Genomic DNA, 17,844 nt, shown 5'->3' with positions numbered 1-17,844 from the left:
ATACTCGCATGTTTGTTTTTATTCTCAACCAGTAGGCAGTGTGTGGTTAATGACAGAGCACTTCCTCCCATGAATCTTGTGTAGCTACAAGAGTGAACACACGTTGTTTAATGCCTCCAGGGTTTGTGGTCTCCTCCTCTAATCCATCACTGTCAGCCACAACTTCATTGCTAATCTTTATCATACCTGCTTCATGGGAAGAGCGAGCTGTTTTTGGCGGATGATATGATGCTTTGCTTTTGTTTTTTGGTCCGGATTTAAGAGGCCCAGTAGACTGGAATCTGATGTTATGATCCCTCTAGACTGATTTATGTGCAAACGGAAGACAGATGGCGCAGAGGACGTCCCTGATGAGTGTTCGCTCATTGCCAGTCACGGAGATACTGTGATTAGGGAGTGTTTAAGTAATTATGACAGCATTCAATGTCGGCCTTGTTGGTGGAAGCACACATGGGGAACACGTTACATGTTATTTATACCAGACAACGGGTGCTCTGTGGCGTAATGCTTCGGGTTCCCAGACCCTGACTGCAGTTTTGAATACAGTCATGTATACGGCATGAAATACAGCTCATGCCTAAGTAAACTTCGCTCAGACCCTGTGAAATATAGAGCGACCTGTCTCTGGCTGTGTTTGATTTGGAAAGAGGGTCCTCTTCTTGGCTTTGGTTGAAAAACAAGCCACCAACATAAAGTGTAAGTTTGTCTCAGCTTCTATTTATAAATCTGTGCATGAAGCACTATACACAGATGTATGTAAGTTAACCTCTGGCTCTAGCACTGCTCCATGGTGGGTGATTTAAGTGAACAGACAGTGGGTGGGTTTCAGGCCTGCAGAGTAACTGAGCAAGACTGAAGGCAAGTTGTAATGAAAAGCCAATGCTGAAATCGATAGATCCTTTGATCCTTCTTGGCTGCTGTAATAGTGAACCTGCTGCTAGCCAGCTGAGGCAAACATAATGAAAAGAGTGATACTCTCAAATCTTTCAAGGAAAAAAGTATGCACAATGAAAGTTGTCGTAAAAATCACAACATTTTTTTTTTTGTCTTGCTTACTTTTTCTTGTTCTTTCATTCTCACACTTCTCTGATGTCTCTGTCTCTTCTCAGAATCATTGACCAGCTCGATGGAGTCCGCCTGGTGTGGTCCTTACTGAAAAACCCCAGAGCAGATGTTCAGTCCAGTGCAGCGTGGGCCCTTTGTCCATGCATTAAGAATGCAAAGGTACAGTACAGAGAAGTGATTTGTCTTCTGCCTCTGACCTGTGGCTATGTGAGTGACGCACACCAAAGGCACACATAGAAATTATCTTAATCAATGAAGTCTGCAGAGGTTTTGTCTTTCAGAATAAAGGGTTATCCCACTCACTAAATAGAAGCCAGCTTATATCAGCATTCATGTCTGCAAGTTCTCCCTCCAACCTGCTGCTGCTGCTGCTGGGAGGTTAGCAGGGGCAGAGCTGTTTCAGAGGAGGCTTACATGGACCTCAGGCTAATATGAAGCAGAGAAGTCTCCTTGGCACACTTGGATTGGTGAATTGGGAGAGAGACTGAGTAATATCCTGTGGCATGGCTTCTAAATTTCCCAGCTGAAAATCCTCCCTCAACATGCTACTAGTTACGGAGGCACACTGTCTTCCAAAGGGTATCAGACAGTTTCTGTGAAAAGGACTTCTCTTATGACAACTGCACAAATGGTTTGCAGAAGAACCCACAACTTAATCTAAACCCAGGAAGTGAGGTACGGGTCGATGTGCATTACGAGTGTTGTGTGTATTCTTTATCACACTTTCTTACAGTGATACAACATAAATTTGACAAACGCTCTTTGGTGTGTGAAAAGTTCAGTGTTTTATGAAGTTTAGCACTGAAACATTATGAGTTGCTTTATGGTATTATCACAGGCCCTAAACCCTGTCTTTCAAAGAAGCTTTGATTTCAGTTAGACATTACTAAGTCTTTAATCCCCTGTGCCCTTAAATACTTTCCAGTTATAACTGTGGTAGTGTTATATTATCACTGTGAATAAGGTAACCAGCTCATTAAGTTGAAACAGATATATTGGGCCCAGGCAGGTGTCTTGGGGGTGAAACCCTTTTTTTGTTCAGGCTGGAATTTCTCTGGCCAAGAAGTGCAGTCAAAATGATGCATGGCAACCATATGGAGGGAGACTGCGGACCCACTATGGGGCGCTAACAAAGTTTGACAATGTATGTCTGGACGTCAGTTTTCCAATTTTGAGGGAAATTCATGAACATGCTCTTTTTTTCTGAGACAGGGGCAATGACAAGAACTAAATAGTGCTCTTTGCCCATTGAGTTCAGGAATCTGATATAGCCGCTTTTGGTGCAGTCGCTATTTAGATAAAAACCCCATGTGGTTTGAGTTAGCAGCTCCATAGTGGATTTATGAGAGAGCCGTGGTATAAATGCATCTGAGGGATGTTTCAGACAGTACTGCTGCCCCTCAGAATACACAGTATCTCTGAGCCCTCTGCTCCACAGTTTGGAGTCACCGCCTATAGTACTATAAAAGTGCTGCAACGACTTAATAGTGAAATGTTCAACTACCTTTCTTCTCCAATCAAAGAAGCAGAATCCTCCCAGTTGAAGGTAATGGGGTGTAACATGAATTTGCCTGGATGCAAAGGCTCACTTAGATGCTTGCTTTATTTTTCCTTTACATAGTAGCTATGTATGTTATAGTAGCCTGATTGCTGGAGAGAAAGGGTCATGGCACGCTTCTGCCATTCTCAGCTTGGCCTGCTCCCCATCGGCTTGAGATCACGCACAGAACAGCAGATAATGTGTTTTCTATTTCATTTCATCCCGGGTAAGATGAGGGGAGAGAGAGAATAGCGAGAAAGAGCCTTTCCGTGTGCAGCCTCATAATGTTGCGGTTTTCAGATCTGGGGGCCCGTCCAGGCCATGAAAGAGATTCTGGCTAGTCTACCGCAGCTGGTGGCTTGAGAGAGCTTCCTCTGTCGCAGGGACTCCCGGCCAGCCATCATCAGTATTCCTGAGGAAGGGCTTCCTGTGTGTCGGAGGTCAGCTCCTGGCCCCGGCAATCTCCCCCCCCCCCCCCCCCCCCCCCTTCCCTTCCCTGCCCTGCACTGCACACATGGCTCATCCTCTGGCACGGCATCACAGGGCCCATACACCGCACCCTGGCTTGATCTCAGCTGTAGCTCTCTGTTAGGGAGGAGAACACAACAGTACATCCAGCTCTCCTCAAGTAGCTGCGCTCTAAAACCCTAAATCACCCATTGCTGTTTTGTCTGTGCTGAATTTGATGAAATCCCTTAATTTACAGAATGGAGTACAACCAAACTTTATGTTTAACCATCTCTTGTGTATTGAACCATTCATCAGCTGTGGACATGTAGATTGATGTTGAAACATACTCAAATTAAGCGTGCTTTGTGATTAATGTGTAGTCCAGTAATCCATAATTGTATGCTTTTGGAGAAATGTGTGTTCTATTTTCAAAGCACTGAACATTACAGCCTCTGCCACCATGATGTACACTTCCATGGCTGGTGATATGGTGTGTTGTGACTTTAAACAGCAGCCTAATGTGCCAAACCATACTGAAGCCAGAGATGCTTCCAGCTCTTTTGCTGTGGTTCTCCCGGCTCTCGTCACCGGCCTGTCTGTTTGCTAGAAATTGCTCCAAAAGTGACTGTGATCCCTTTGGTGTTACATGTTGCCATGAACTCAAACCATTAAGCTTTAAATACACTGTGCGTCAGTCTGAGGCAAACATTTCAAAAGCTATGACTAAGCTCTTATTTTGAAGTGTCATATTCATGATGACATTTAGGTTGAAAGTATTTCTTAACTTCATGCAAACTAATTCCTGAATATGGATACATTTATTTTAAGTACAAGCAGGTACAAAAAGGTACAACTACAACAATTTATTTTACACATTTTTAAGTCTTATTAATTTTCTACTTGTTTGCCCAGATCAACAACAGGTTTACCGAAGGAGAGGTTGTTTTATGTTTAACTTTAGATAAAGATAGTTCTCCTGGTTGGTTTGCTTTGATGGGACTTTGATTGTTTCCTGGGTTGATCAAAGTACTTTCTTTGTACTAATTTTGGTGTTTCTTGTTTTGTCTGCCTTGCTCAAATGCCCCTGCCTGCCTCTCCTTGTCAGTCATTAGACTGGCTCCCTCTTCATCATCCTGCTCATTCATTTTGACAGAGCACCAGCTAATAACAGACTCTTTGCCCATAGGATGCAGGGGAAATGGTGCGCTCCCTCGTTGGTGGATTGGAACTGATTGTTAATTTGCTGAAGTCAACAAACACTGAAGTGCTGGCGAGCATCTGTGCTGCCATCGCCAAAATAGCCAGAGACAAGGAGAATCTGGCAGTCCTTACTGATCATGGGGTTGTCCCATTGCTGGCCAAGTTGACTGACACAGTAAGTTCACTTCACTGCTGGAGACAAACAACAAGGTTTTGCTAATCAACAGCACTGCATTTAATGTCAGTAAACAAATCTTTACAACAGTGTGGTGGTCTTTTCCCATTTACCTCAGCATAAAACCAGGTAATGAGAAGTATGTTGTAATGTTTTGCCAGGAGTCTCCTGCAGAGCTGTATAAGATGTGTTGTTGTCGACATTGTGAAGGCTGGTCTCTTGAGATCAATAGCATCCTGCTCTCCTTTCCACAGACTGATGACAAGCTGCGTCGCCACCTGGCTGAGGCCATCGGCCACTGCTGCATGTGGGGCAGCAACAGGGCATCTTTCGGTGATGCCGGAGCTGTGGCCCCACTCGTGCAATACCTGAGTTCAAAAGACACAGCGGTCCACCAGAGCACAGTGATGGCCCTGTACCAGCTGTCAAAGGACCCCAACAATTGCATCAGCATGCACCGGAGCGGAGTGGTCAAGGTCAGTGTTAGTTCTGCGGAGGCTGGAGTTCTGACTCCTTACTTCTGCATTTTACAAAGAATTAATTCTATTGTTTATTTTGTGCTTGTATGGCTAAATGTGTCATAATAACCTTGAGCAAAAGTGCTTTGCCCCCCCCCACCCTTGTTTTACCAATGTGTGAAAAACACAGGGTAATAAACCTTGAAAAGCTGTGACTATTTTCAGAGACTTTGACCGATGAGGGCAGAAACAAAGTGTGTTTCATTCGGCAGCGGAAACATGACTCCACTTTCTAGCCGTCATGGGAATTCAGCAAAGCTAACAGCTCAGTGTGTGCGCAGTGCCATTTCTCCGGTAGACCCTAGATGCCATTACAGCACAAGTCAAAGGGCTGTAGCTGGGGGTAACTGTTGCTAAGGGCTGTTCCTGGACATCAGGGTAGAATGCAGATCTGGTTCAGGCCAGAGAGTGGGGTCAGAGCTGTTTGAGGCTTAAAGAGAACAATGTTTGGTTTTTTTTGGTCAAGTGTTTTTTTTTTTTCTCTCCAAGGCTACATCCGCCAACTTCCTTCATTTCAGTTGTGTAGCACTCGTCCAAAAAGAAACAAGCATTGTTTTGTCTAAAGTCTGAGCCTTTTGGGCTGTTTCCACGTTCAGCACCAGAGACTGTTTATGTTTGTCTCTGACAGTGATGTCTAGATTTTATGTTCAGATTAGGCTGTAATTGATGTCGTGTCATGGATGATCATGTACCCATAGTTTAGCATTTTGGGAAAAGAGTGCTATCTTTTTCTCTAATTCATTCATCTTTCACATAGAAGCACTTTCACATGGAAATCTTTTTGCAGTCCAAAGTGAGTTTAAATCCTTTTTCCCTACCCTAAATAACAACTGCGATATAAATTATAAAGTGGTTATGCCATTGCAGCCAGATACTTCTTTTCCCATGTTCATTAAATGGTGTACTTTAGCTCGATCTGCTGTTACAGTGTATGTGGTTCAACACTGGCCATAATTGGTAGCTGGACTCAACATTGGGTGTTCCAACAGAGTTATGTCCAATTTGCAAAAGTCGTTAAGCGGAGTGCTTTTTTGTAGTTTGAGCCACGACAAAAACTGGACAAACCCTCTTTTTTTTCTCAGTGTGTGCGTGTCTATATTCAAAATCTGGTGTGTTTGTATGGGTGTGAGTCCAGAAGAAAGGCATACCACCCTTTTTAATCTGTCTCTGTGTTTGCCCTTATTATGTACCAGTTAAGAGTTGCAACACTACTCCTTCATGTATTTTTGGACTTTTAAAGAGCTTAATAACCAAAGGCCACGTAAGTGCACCAGTATTGCATTTGTTCTTAATCTCAGACATGGAAACACAACACAGGCAGCCTCATTGTTCAGGCTGGCCTCAGTCTCAGTCGGTCAGGGAGGGCGGCGGATACTTACCTGCCTGACCCAGGAGGAAACATTTCAGTGAGGGGACCTCGTCAGTGTCCTGGATTTCGGTTTGCACTGTGATGTCGTGCTTCATGATATACAAGCAGCTGGTAGAGAGAACGTGTTAAAATAATAACTCCAGTAGATCTGAATGCGTTGGGAGACAGATTATTGAGGATTGATACACAGCCATGTGTCTGATTTACTGCCACGTGTAAAACTCTGGACTGACTCTTGTATTATTGGAAACGTATTTCAAAGAGCTTTTTCTGTGCCGTGGAGAAGCTCTACAAACATGTTCACCCACGTGTAGTATACCATTTCCAATAAGCGCAGGTCTCTCTTGCTCCAAGGTTGGTTTAGAATGTAACTTTCCCCTCTAGTGCACTTTATGGTGTATGGCCCGGTCCCTCAGGATTCATGGAGGAAACTAAACGTGGATGAGGAAGCATTTCACACTGGAAAAGAGATTAGTGACTTGTTTTAGTGTACTCAGCCTCAGATTTGCTCAATAGTTGGTATAGTTATTAAAAGTAATAATTCACCTTGTGTCATTTTTAAGTTCTTAAATATTTGTTGTTTCCTTGCTCCTAAAGTTGGTGAGCCGTATTTTTCTTGGAATCAGTCTGCTTCTAAGATCAGACGTTGTACAAGAGTAAAGACTTCAGGTGCAAAGTACATACCGAGGAAAAAAGAAAAAAAGATGAATAGCATGCACCGTTTGATTTCACATCCACACTTGATATCTCACAGTTTTATACGGATGTGCTTGGTTTTGTGTCATGTACAGAATCAACATGCCTTCCCTCCTGTGCTTTACATTGCTTCCAGAAGCTCTGGGGATTGTTTACTTAAACCATAAATCCTTGTAGACAGCTTCAGCCAGCTATTTGCATTAAAGAGGCTCTTTCATAAGAAAAGCTTTGTGAAGTAAATGGACGAAAATTACTAAATGTGGTGGTAATGATTCGTAATTTTCAACTGAAAGCTTTCCAGAGCATTGCTTTTGCCAGGTCCTGATATGTATTTTAGGCGTTTGCTAATCTAAATGAGAAAAACGTTTGCACTTTAGTTGCCATGAGCACGCTGCTGCCCCAGCCTGCTGAGTGTTTGTTTTATTTTTTTTCTCTCTCCTGCACAGTCAGACGCAAGGAGTGAAAGTGCACAGTGAGGATGTGGGGGGCAGAAAACACACTAAATGTGAGGGCAGGAATAAAAACCCAACAGAGCATCACAGGTTTACTTCTTCAGTTTCCTGTTGGTTTGTGGGAAACATGACTTCAGGTTGTGGGTGTAGTGAGCAGATGATACAGCCACTGTGTGCTGCCTGCTCTGTTATGACTACCATGTTTTTTACAGCCATGGACTGTAATGTTTTAGAGACTTTGAGTCCTTGTGCATTGGGTCAGAAATGCCAAGCCATGTTTGGGTTAGAGTAGGGTTCAGACAAGAGGCTTTTCTTTTTACTCAAATCACAAAATAATGATGTGAAGGGGAGGACAACTGGGTTGGTAAGGCTAGGGATGGATCCAACACAGGCACACATAACAGATGATGCACAGCTGATGAATGGAGTCTGATCTAATGAAAACCTGGTCGACTAAGTCTCTTTTCTCTGGATGACAGTTTGGTCAGCTATTTCCGGGCAGCTGTGGTTCAGACTGAAACTTTCCTCCTCAAGTCATTGATTTTAAAGTCGCCCTCCCGCCTTCTCCTTTTGCCCTTCAGACTACCAGAAACAGCAGCTTAACAGTCTCCGGTTCACTGGAGGCTGCAGGGAATGTTGTTTACCCTGACATCCTTCACCAGCTTCCCCTCAACCCCTGCTAAACACGGCTGTGTGTTTGTGCTGTTTGCGTCCAGGCTGGAGTCTAAAACACGGGAAAGCTGGGTTAGAAGGGGGTTGATGGAGCTATAATGGCTGTCAGACCTGGCACATGGGAATTTAACCTGAACTCTTGAGGGCAGACAAGGTGCAATAGGGCACACTTAACACCATGACACCTCCTTGTGCGATTCAATGTGTATGTACACACATGCAACAATATTGTGCAGCCCGGCCCAGACCTCATGCCTGCTCCTCCCCCTCCCTCGCTGGCTGGAGGGAAGCGTGTTCCCCCAGCTCCCTTCTTGGAGGTCAGAACTTACTGAAGCTCTGTTAAGTTGCAAAAACCTCAAAGGCTCACGATTCAGTTTTCAAATGTGGGGCAAGTGTTCATGTTACCACAGTCAGGGAATATCTAACAAGTGCCGTATTATATTCTGAGAGATCCCAGCTGGGAGGGAACGAGCGAGCTTGAAAAAAAAAAAGGCAGCGAAGAGAGACACGCTTATCTTAGCTGAGCCGCGCACTTCGGGAGACCTTATTTGGCTACGTCTGAATAACATGCTATGAGGTTGGCAAAAACTCTGCCTCTGGCACTTTTCAGGCATCCTCTTTTCACAAAAGAGACTTGTTTAGCGAGCTGCATGTTTTCTGGAGCCTGTGGATGTAAGTTTACTTTTGGAGGTGTTTTGGGTGCTATTTAAAAATCATATAAAACCTGAGGGCAAATGTTTCACATATACTCCACTACACTGGTGCATTGAGAGGGGCTGACATCTTCGACTGCTGTAAGTCTTGAAGCGATTATAATCAGAAGGAAGTGTATTCTCGCACTTTTTGAGAAAACTTACGCTGTCGTTTCAGAGCCTTTTTCCTTTTTTGTTCTTGTACATATACAAGCTGGCTCACCTCATCTCTCATCTGTTTTCTTCACACTGTTTGTCCTTTCCCTGAAAATCCTGGGAATGTCTTGTCTCTGCTTCTTTGGCTGTTTGCTAACCACACAAATGTGCCGAGTCGTGCACAGTCACAAGTTTGCATACAACACGGGGAAGGGTCAGGATCGACCTTTAGCCCTGCTTAGAAATACAAAATGAACACGATGATGACCTGAGAGAGGAAAACATCCTCAGTACGACCTCAGCACTGATCAGAGTACACATTCATTAAAAAACAAAGAAACATTAGAAATACCAACTCAAATGGTTTTTGAAGTGGGGGACATGGGGGAGAACACATTTGTTTTCCGAGGACATTTAGAATCATTCATCTGCTTTTAAATGAATCTAAAGGAGAGGTATGATTATTTTTTGGTCTTTTTCTTTGACTGTGACATCAGTCTTGATATTGTCTTAAGTGTTTCTGAACATCAACTGGGAAACATGATGGTTCTTAAACTTGACTTGTGAGCATTATCTTCCTTTAAAGAGATTTTTTTTTTTAAATCCCCTTTCATATGCTGAACACGGCTTTGATACGTGGGACTTAAAAAGTGCCTCAGACGTCTCAGCAGTCGCTGTATTTATCAAAGCCTCATTGTGTTTAGTAGCAGGGAGGCCTTAAGTGCTTAGTTGAGGGATGTAATGTTGCCGTTGGTTCATTATGGATGTAAACAAGATGATCCAAAATAATTGCGAGTGTGGCTTAGGAAACCTCTGTGGCACACCATTGTGATTTCACCAGGGAGCACACATTGAACACATTTAGATCCATCCATTACACCAGAGTATTTGTGCTTACATTGACATTTACTTTGATTCAGCCACGCAGACGCCCACAGACATAATGTAGTGATTTTGCTGCAGATAAAATAGAAAAATGGCTCACCCCTACAAAGCACATGCCACTCAGTGGTATGCCATATATCCAGTGTTCCTTTCTGCTTATTTCTGCACAATGCGCAGCTCTTTGAAGTTACAAAAATCCTTTTTTTAATGTTCAGTTTTATGTCACCAAAATATAAACTTCCAAAGCTGGGCATATCTGGAGAGCGCAAAACCTTGTTCTGCAATAAGATCTAACGAGATCCATTACACAAGCCACTAATAGTCGGATATAATCTGACCTTTGGAACGGCAGAGGCTGTCAAGTTGTGTGGTTCATGCTCAGGTTTTTTAATGTTGAGCCTGCCCTGCAAGACTTTCATCTGAACACAACTTACAGGAGCATGTGTGCTCGCAGCTGTAACCCCTTTGCTGAGGCATGGTTTGGAAGGGTAAAGTGGGACACACACATACACACACACACACACACCCACACATAAAGGACCACATGGCCTTGCTGCCTGAGACTGTCGCAGCATAGCCACTTTACATGCATGCAGCCCTTTAGGATTGTGAAGTGTCGACTGCTAACATGGCTATGTTAGCAGTCGACGTATGTGCATTAAGCTGCTTGTTTGGGTACTTTTTTGTACAAGTGGTTTAGTACACTGTCAGTCAACATTGATGTTTTATAAATCTGGTACCTCTGTTTTTTTTTGGTTTTTTTTACTCCCACAGCCACTCATCCACATCATGGGCTCTGACGATGAGACGCTCCAGGAAGCTGCGGCTGGTTGCGTGCTCAACATCCGACTGCTGGCCCAGGCTAACAGAGAGGCAACGTTTTATTATTGACAATGAATAATCACAGCAAGTTCACTTTAATCACATGGCTGGATGCTGGTGGGAAGCACAAAATGCTGTTATCATGTCTTACTACTGTGCTCAAGGTTTACAAATCCATGTACAGAATCTGTTAAATCATGATCATTTCATTGTCAGGCGATTCGTAAAGAACTCAAATTGTCCTCATGATCATCTTTCATGTTGTCAGTCTGTGAAATCTATAGAGTAGCTTTGCACAACTTAAAAAAAAAAAACCTTGTTCCGCCTTTGCCTGAAATGGTTAATTTCAGCTATGTCTCTTTAAGGACCCCCTCCACATGTGTCCATTTTCTTTCTTTCTCATTATTTGTATTGCGCCAATCTCTAGACGCTTTACAAAAGAGCATATGGGATAATATGCAGGAAGGATTTATCCTTTGTGTTCCTCACGTTCCTGTTGTCCACACCTCCTTGCTGCGATCCCTCATGATTTGAAAAGCCCTTACTCAGCGTTAATCCATCATGAGTGTAGCACTTAGCAACATTTAGCAAAAGTTACAGTGGCATGAAAAAACTTCCTGGGATCGCCGGAGATGGGATAATTGTATGTTAGTATGAGCATCCAGCATTCTAAGACTAACCCTAACCCATGTGCGTTTTAAAATGGGAATCAGCACAACAGGTCAACTTTAAAAGATCATTTTTTGTGAAAATCACGGGGGATTGTTGGCCATTTTATAGTTAAATCAATAACAATGTTATCATCATTAGCTACTCTGAGACAAGTGGTGGTAATTTCTGTCTTATATTAGCTAGCTAACCGTAGTCAATAAATATTTTTTTTATTGTTTGGCGCCAATCAAAACAAGAGTTATCTCAAGATATTTCACAATAATGTAATAACGACCATTCCAACATTCATTTGATGTGACACACTGTCAAACTGTGGTTTAATGATTATGTTAGCTAGCTTACAGCAGCTAGGAAGTTATCAGTGATGTTGTTTTTTACTTTATATTTCTTGATCTTTTCTATCATCCATTATTACCTAGTGTCTCTTTAATTCCTGATCAAATGAGAAGAGGTGACAGCAATTTGTCAAAATGTTTGGATGATTGCAAACATGAAACCCGGCAGCACAGCATTATAACAGCACTTTAGCCTCCCACCCTGAGCATGAGGTTAGAGGAAGTATTTACCATGTGAAGTGTGAAGAGATTTATGTTTGTCTTTTATAACTAACACAATAAATAACCTGAGAAATAAACTGTTGTATTATAATTGATTAAAGCTTTTTACTGTCCTGTTTTTGCTCACTCTCTCTGACAGCGATGATGTAAATAAATGCTTCTTCTTCATGTTTGATCTTTAACCAAATACTGCAGTTCAGCGTGATGTCCTTCTGAAGTAACATTCCTAAAATAATCCTCCAGACCACGATCCAAACAAGGCACACATCTGTTAGGTTGCTCAACTCTCTACACACTGTCTGTGTATTTCTGCTCTTATGTCTCATAATATTTGTAACTCAGCCAAATAAGAAAAGACACAGCCTGCAATGAGAACAAAGCAGAAACGCTTGCTGTTAGTTATATAGTAGCAGTTTAGATTACAGGGAGTCTGCAAATGTTGTGTTTGTAATAAATATGATAATTTTAACACATTTTTCAAGTCTTAAGGGAACTACTTTATTTCCATAAAAATTGTTAATACATCGAGTTGGGAACAGTTACTCAAAAGTTTAACTCTGTTAACCGTCACTCCATTATGAGATACGTTAACTTTAATCTGTCAGACCACTGACAAACAAACAAGTCTTTCTGATATATTTTTCTTAAAGGGGACATATTATGAGAAATTCACTTTTACAGTGTTTTTTAACATATATTTGGGTAACCTGAGTGTCTACTGACCCACAAAATGTGAAATAAACCCATCCAGTCCTTTGTTTGTGGTCTGCATAAGTCTTACAACACAGAGACAAATTCTATGTTTCAAATGTGCTCTCCTTGTGATGTCACAGTGGGATTCTGGTAAAAAATAAATCCCCTCCCCTCCCCTGATATCTCCACCCATGGACTCCATCCCCAGCCTAGAACTAAACTTTTGCAAAGGTCTGCCATTTTTATTCTCACTTGATAATCATTTCATCAAGATCAATAATAATTTAAAAAATTAACGCTGATAATTAAGGATGAACGGGTCACCAGACTTATGCACAGCTCTGGTAATACAACTGTATGTCCTGTCTCTGCTCATTTCTTCCACATAACTCCAGATTTAAAAGTTAGATTATGTCGGGGGTTTTCATTAGAAATAGTGAAATAGATTTTACAGGGAAACTCATTATTGTCAGTAAATGCTAAAAAGTCCATAATTCAGGGTCATCTCTGTACAAGGGCGCTTAAATGGCATTTAGTTGGCATAACTTTTAAAGGACTTAATGAGGGATGTTTGGGAAATCCCTCATTACAGCAACATGTTCTGCTTCTCCCACATGTGGTCGTTGCTTTTTTGTGAGTGAATATTTTACTGAAAGGCTTTATTCTCTCATTTTAATGCTGTTGTTTTTCTTTACTTTATATGTTAAGGCACTGCAGTGGTAATAATGTGAGTACAGCTGGTCCGTTTGTCTTCTGTTCTTGTTTATTATAAACAGACCATGTCAGGCTTGACAGCATTTTGCATGTCAGATTCAGTGGAAGACTGTTGGCCTCGACCACTGCTGCCCTCACACAGCCTGTCAGCCTCTCTGTCTCCCTGATCCCTCTGTCCTGGTCCCAGTTAGCGGAGATGCTGCAGCATTCAACCACAGAGGCTGCTGCTAAACCTCATGGGACTTTTATCATTAACATCAGCAACACGCTAAAATAGAGAATTAGCAAAACATTGAAAATATGTGGTTGAAAATCTTCATCACTCTTTGAAGTTTAAACACTAGCAGCTGTTTGCAGGGTTCACTGGGAGAGCACGGATGGAGGAGAGTATTTGAGAAGCCTTCCTACAATGAAGATCCTCCGAAAACACAAAAGCTAGGAGCTGAAAGAAGCCACTGTCTCCAAACCAGTCAGAGCAAATAAATTCACGATGATTAATAGCTGTTTAATTCGACGCAGCCAGTTTTATGGCCTCTGCAGCATGCCTAGTGTCAGAACGGATTCGCTAGAAATAGTCAAAGAAAAGCATTTATTCATTTCAACAAAGAGGGACACTTTTTGTTTTCTTTGTGTGGGTCAGCTTAGCCTCCCTTCCTTCAGCTGATTTTTTTTTTGTTTTGTTCAGCTATAATGTTCACAATTTTCCCCTGATTTTTTTTTTTTTTAAACTTGGTTTCCTGCTATACTCTTTTGATAATTACAAGAAGTAGGGGAAATTTATTTCCAAAAGTGGGGTGAGAAAGGGAATCCATATCTTTTCTTTTCATTTAAAGGAGTCATTTTTCGTTGCAGCTTGTAAACACAACATTCAAACTGGACCTCTTCTCCTGGGTTCACACTCACTGCAGGACGAAGTGTGTACGTTCTACCTACACTGCAAGCTACCACCCGCTAGCACAAGCAAACCGCCAACAGATAGCAGACCAGACGCCAGGTCAGCGTGTAAGAGCCGACACACGATTCAACCTTGTGAACGAGCTTTATCTGCTCTGCGTTTCGCCTCACAATGATTATATCTTTTGGTATTTGCCCCTACATGTATGTCCATGTCCGTCATATTTGCTAGTTTTAATCTAATTCGATGGTTGAATTGTATCCACTTCTAAACTCACCTGTGCGCTCTCATTGGCTGGGGGAAGACACACCAGCTTCCCACCCAGAAACGCCCTGAGTCGACCAAAACAAAAGAGACATTAAAACCCAGTCAGGACACAGTCTCTGCAGACACAGTCTCCAAAACACATGTATGTAGGCCCACAAGTGATGATTGAGCAACATTACTTTCGTCTAAGTTTTCATTTTTTTAGTAAAAGCTACTGACTCTATCTTTGATACAAATACATAAAGAGCATGGCAGCAAATGGCTCCCTGCAAGGTTAAAATGTATGCAGAGCAACATCTCTCCTGCTAACAACTTAGCACATTGTATCTCATTTAAAATATACAAAACACATTTTATGGCCTTCAAGTAGAATTACATGTTGGATCTATTTCTTGACCCAAAACCAGATTCTTATGCACCCTGTATTTCTGAGCGCCAGGCAGTTGTTTACCAGGAATTTATTTCCGAACATAACTTCCCCTAAAGCCACAATTTGTCTAGATGACATTTCTCTTTGAATATGGATTAAACAAAGCGAGATACAACATGCTAATTAACCATGCTGGTTGGCGTATTTTGCTCTGTTTTAACACAGCAACTTTGGCGGCTTCATCCTTCCGTCTTCCTCATCTGCCAAACGTTGGGGCTAAGCTAGGCTAACCACATCCTGACTCCAGCTCTCTGCTTTACACACAAACATGAGATTTGTATTCATTTTTCCTCGTCACTCTTGGAAGGAAAACGAATATCTGTCCCCCCCAAAATGTTCAACAATTTCTTTCACAAATTACGTAGAAGAATGTGCAACTCCACTTCCATGAGTTTTGGTCAATCAAGGCTACTACTAGCTTTCTGCAGTAACCTGATTTTGCATACCTAATCCAAACAACAAACCCAAGTTGCTGTAATTTCGCTAAAGGATTAGAGGAAAATGTAGTTAACACACTAATTTGTGCTGATTTCTTGGCCATGATTTTCTTTGCATACATAGAATTGGCTTCTGACGTGGGTTCAAGAAGTTTAGCAATAAAAAGAGAACAACGGATTCTTTCTCTCCTGCATATTGGCTCCTATCATGTCTGAGCTGAATCTGATGAGCCTTGATTTGCATTATTTAAACACTTGCTGGATAGAAACAATGCTTTCCTTTCCTTTCCTCTCTGAACCTGATGTTAGACTTTGCAGAGCGCAGAGGAAGCAGTACGTTTGTTTCAGCAGCCTGGCTCTCGGGCCCATCGGTCATAAAGCGATGGTTGAATGTATTAGCCGAGCCACAAACCCTCTGAGAAAAGAAACTGCCACTTTCTTTGGTCCGCCGTCCAACACAGGGACATTATTCACGGGAAATTAGAGGTTACATGCCTCCACGCCTCGGCAGAGGCAGCAATTACGTCCTCCTGCTCTGGACGTTTGGTCACCATTCATGATCTGATGCTTTTCATCGCTTCACGGAAGGGATAGAAATAGCGGAGGGATAACCGTGATGTTGTCGCTCCTGTTTGTTGGGCCATGTGGGCTCTGGCATCTGCCACACCCCTGTATCTCCTCTGGTCTGTCTCACCAATGTCCCGACCTTCACCCTGCTGAGGCTCCGGCAGAGGTTTCCCTCAGGTCAGGGTGATGGATGCAACCACACTCCATTACTTTATTACACATGGCTCAAGACTTATGTGTGGAAATATCCGCTCTGCAGTCAAGAAATTTGTCTGTCCGCATTCTGGGTGGACGGAGTAATACATTTATACATTGCTTATTTTTATAGTAAGGCAGTCTTTCAGCTGTGTATTGTGATACCAGCTCAATTGTTTTAAGAGTGAACTACTCTTTTGAAGTGTTTTAAAAGTTCCCGCATATTCTCATTCGCTCTGTCGCAATATTTTTATGAAAGAAATTAAGCATAGTAAAACTTCTGTCCAGATATTAGAAGTGGCTTTCCTTCCCCCTTTAGTGTCTGAGGACCGTTTTTTAATATAAAATCACAAACTCTCGCACAGCAGCGGCAGCAGCATGGTCTGCTTGTGATGTTGCCATTAAAAACATGCTCGTACACAACGCCCTCTCAGAGCCTCGTCCAAACAGAGAGCGCTGCTCACTGGTAGCCGAGTGCAGCGGGTGAACACAGCTTCTCTTCTCAATCTGTAAATTAGTTTTTGTATCATTGCAGCATGCTGCACACCAGCTCTGTTGGAGTGAGCCTCGCGTGTCACTCGCACCCACTGTTTGCTCAGCGGCCTCCCTCTCTGCTCCCGTTTCCTTCCTTCAGTCACTCACAACATCGCCCAATTTCATACTCCCCTGAAATGCTGTCCTGTGATCCGTGTGCATTTCTACTACGTTTTCACTTTACGTTTTCGCTTTCACTAGACTAATGAATCCTGACACTCCCTTCCATAACACATGAATAACAAGACAGTTTGACATAAAATAAACACAAATGTGTGAACACATCCCCTGTCCTGTGGGTCGGATTTCAAGTCTGCAGTAGAAATGTCTCTATAAAGGTGTCACAAATTGTAGTTTTTCCGTCATTGGTCATAACAGCTGTGTTTTATGCTTGTGTACGTTAATTAAAGGACTCCATAAAACATTGTATGTCGCCTGGCCCAGCAGTGCACTAACCATAATGGTAAGGGTTAGCTCATTTAGGCTACAACTTTATGATTCAGGGAAGTCTACTTGACCAGTGTACCTTTATAAATCCATAATTGCAAATAAAATAAATATCTGTCTGAAGTTGCAAATTAGGGTAAGGTCCTACAGAGCTGATCTTGAAGTTCACTACAAATGATGTTTAAAGTAACGGTCCTGTTAGCTTATTTGAAGAGACAAACCAATGTGAGCAAACACCATGCCCATAAAGTAATGCAACACTAAAGTCATGCTTTAGTCCAACTTGAGGTTGGCTGCAGAAGCCCCAAAAGTGACATACACACCCATTCATAAAGTCAGTTGCCTGCTATCGACAGGCTTTGAAAGTCAGTAACCAAAGTCAGTAACCAATGGGTGACGTCACAGAGACTTTGTCCATCTTTATTTAGAGTCTATGCTTTTTAATATGGGACCTGAAAGAGATTTCTTAGCTTCTGCAGTCAGCCTCAAGTGGACACTCAAGGAACTGCAGATTTTTTTTGCACTTCACATTGGCTTCAATTTTCAAAACTAGTTTGCAAAATAACTAGTGTGGAAAATAACAAGTCAGAATGGGGTTTGAATAGTTCTTTTGTAAAGTTATTTACTGTTTGATGCAATCTACAGCTATACTGCAGCTGTCAGGGGGATCTGGACATGTATTGGGAACTGGGGTTTATGTATCCAAGAAGAATAGCTGATACATAACCAAGCAAACAAGTGTAT

General features: G+C 42.3%; 1 protein-coding gene across 1 annotated transcript in view; it reads left to right on the top strand.

The window, feature by feature from the left end:
• The window catches only part of odad2 (outer dynein arm docking complex subunit 2), a 37,692-nt gene extending 25,353 nt beyond the window's left edge, over positions 1–12,339 (top strand). Inside the window, exons 18-21 of the mRNA XM_061064855.1 lie at positions 1,110–1,224; positions 4,242–4,430; positions 4,685–4,906; positions 10,645–12,339. Coding sequence (XP_060920838.1) covers positions 1,110–1,224; positions 4,242–4,430; positions 4,685–4,906; positions 10,645–10,761 — 643 coding nt within the window. The 3' untranslated portion in view covers positions 10,762–12,339. The remainder of the gene's footprint in view (positions 1–1,109; positions 1,225–4,241; positions 4,431–4,684; positions 4,907–10,644) is intronic.
• Positions 12,340–17,844: the final 5,505 nt, after the last annotated feature.

The sequence above is a fragment of the Labrus mixtus genome, chromosome 19 (assembly GCF_963584025.1).
Source record: "Labrus mixtus chromosome 19, fLabMix1.1, whole genome shotgun sequence".
Taxonomy (NCBI): Eukaryota; Metazoa; Chordata; class Actinopteri; order Labriformes; family Labridae; genus Labrus; species Labrus mixtus.
Note: the sequence above shows the minus strand (reverse complement) of the source record. Positions and strands in the feature narration are given on the sequence as shown.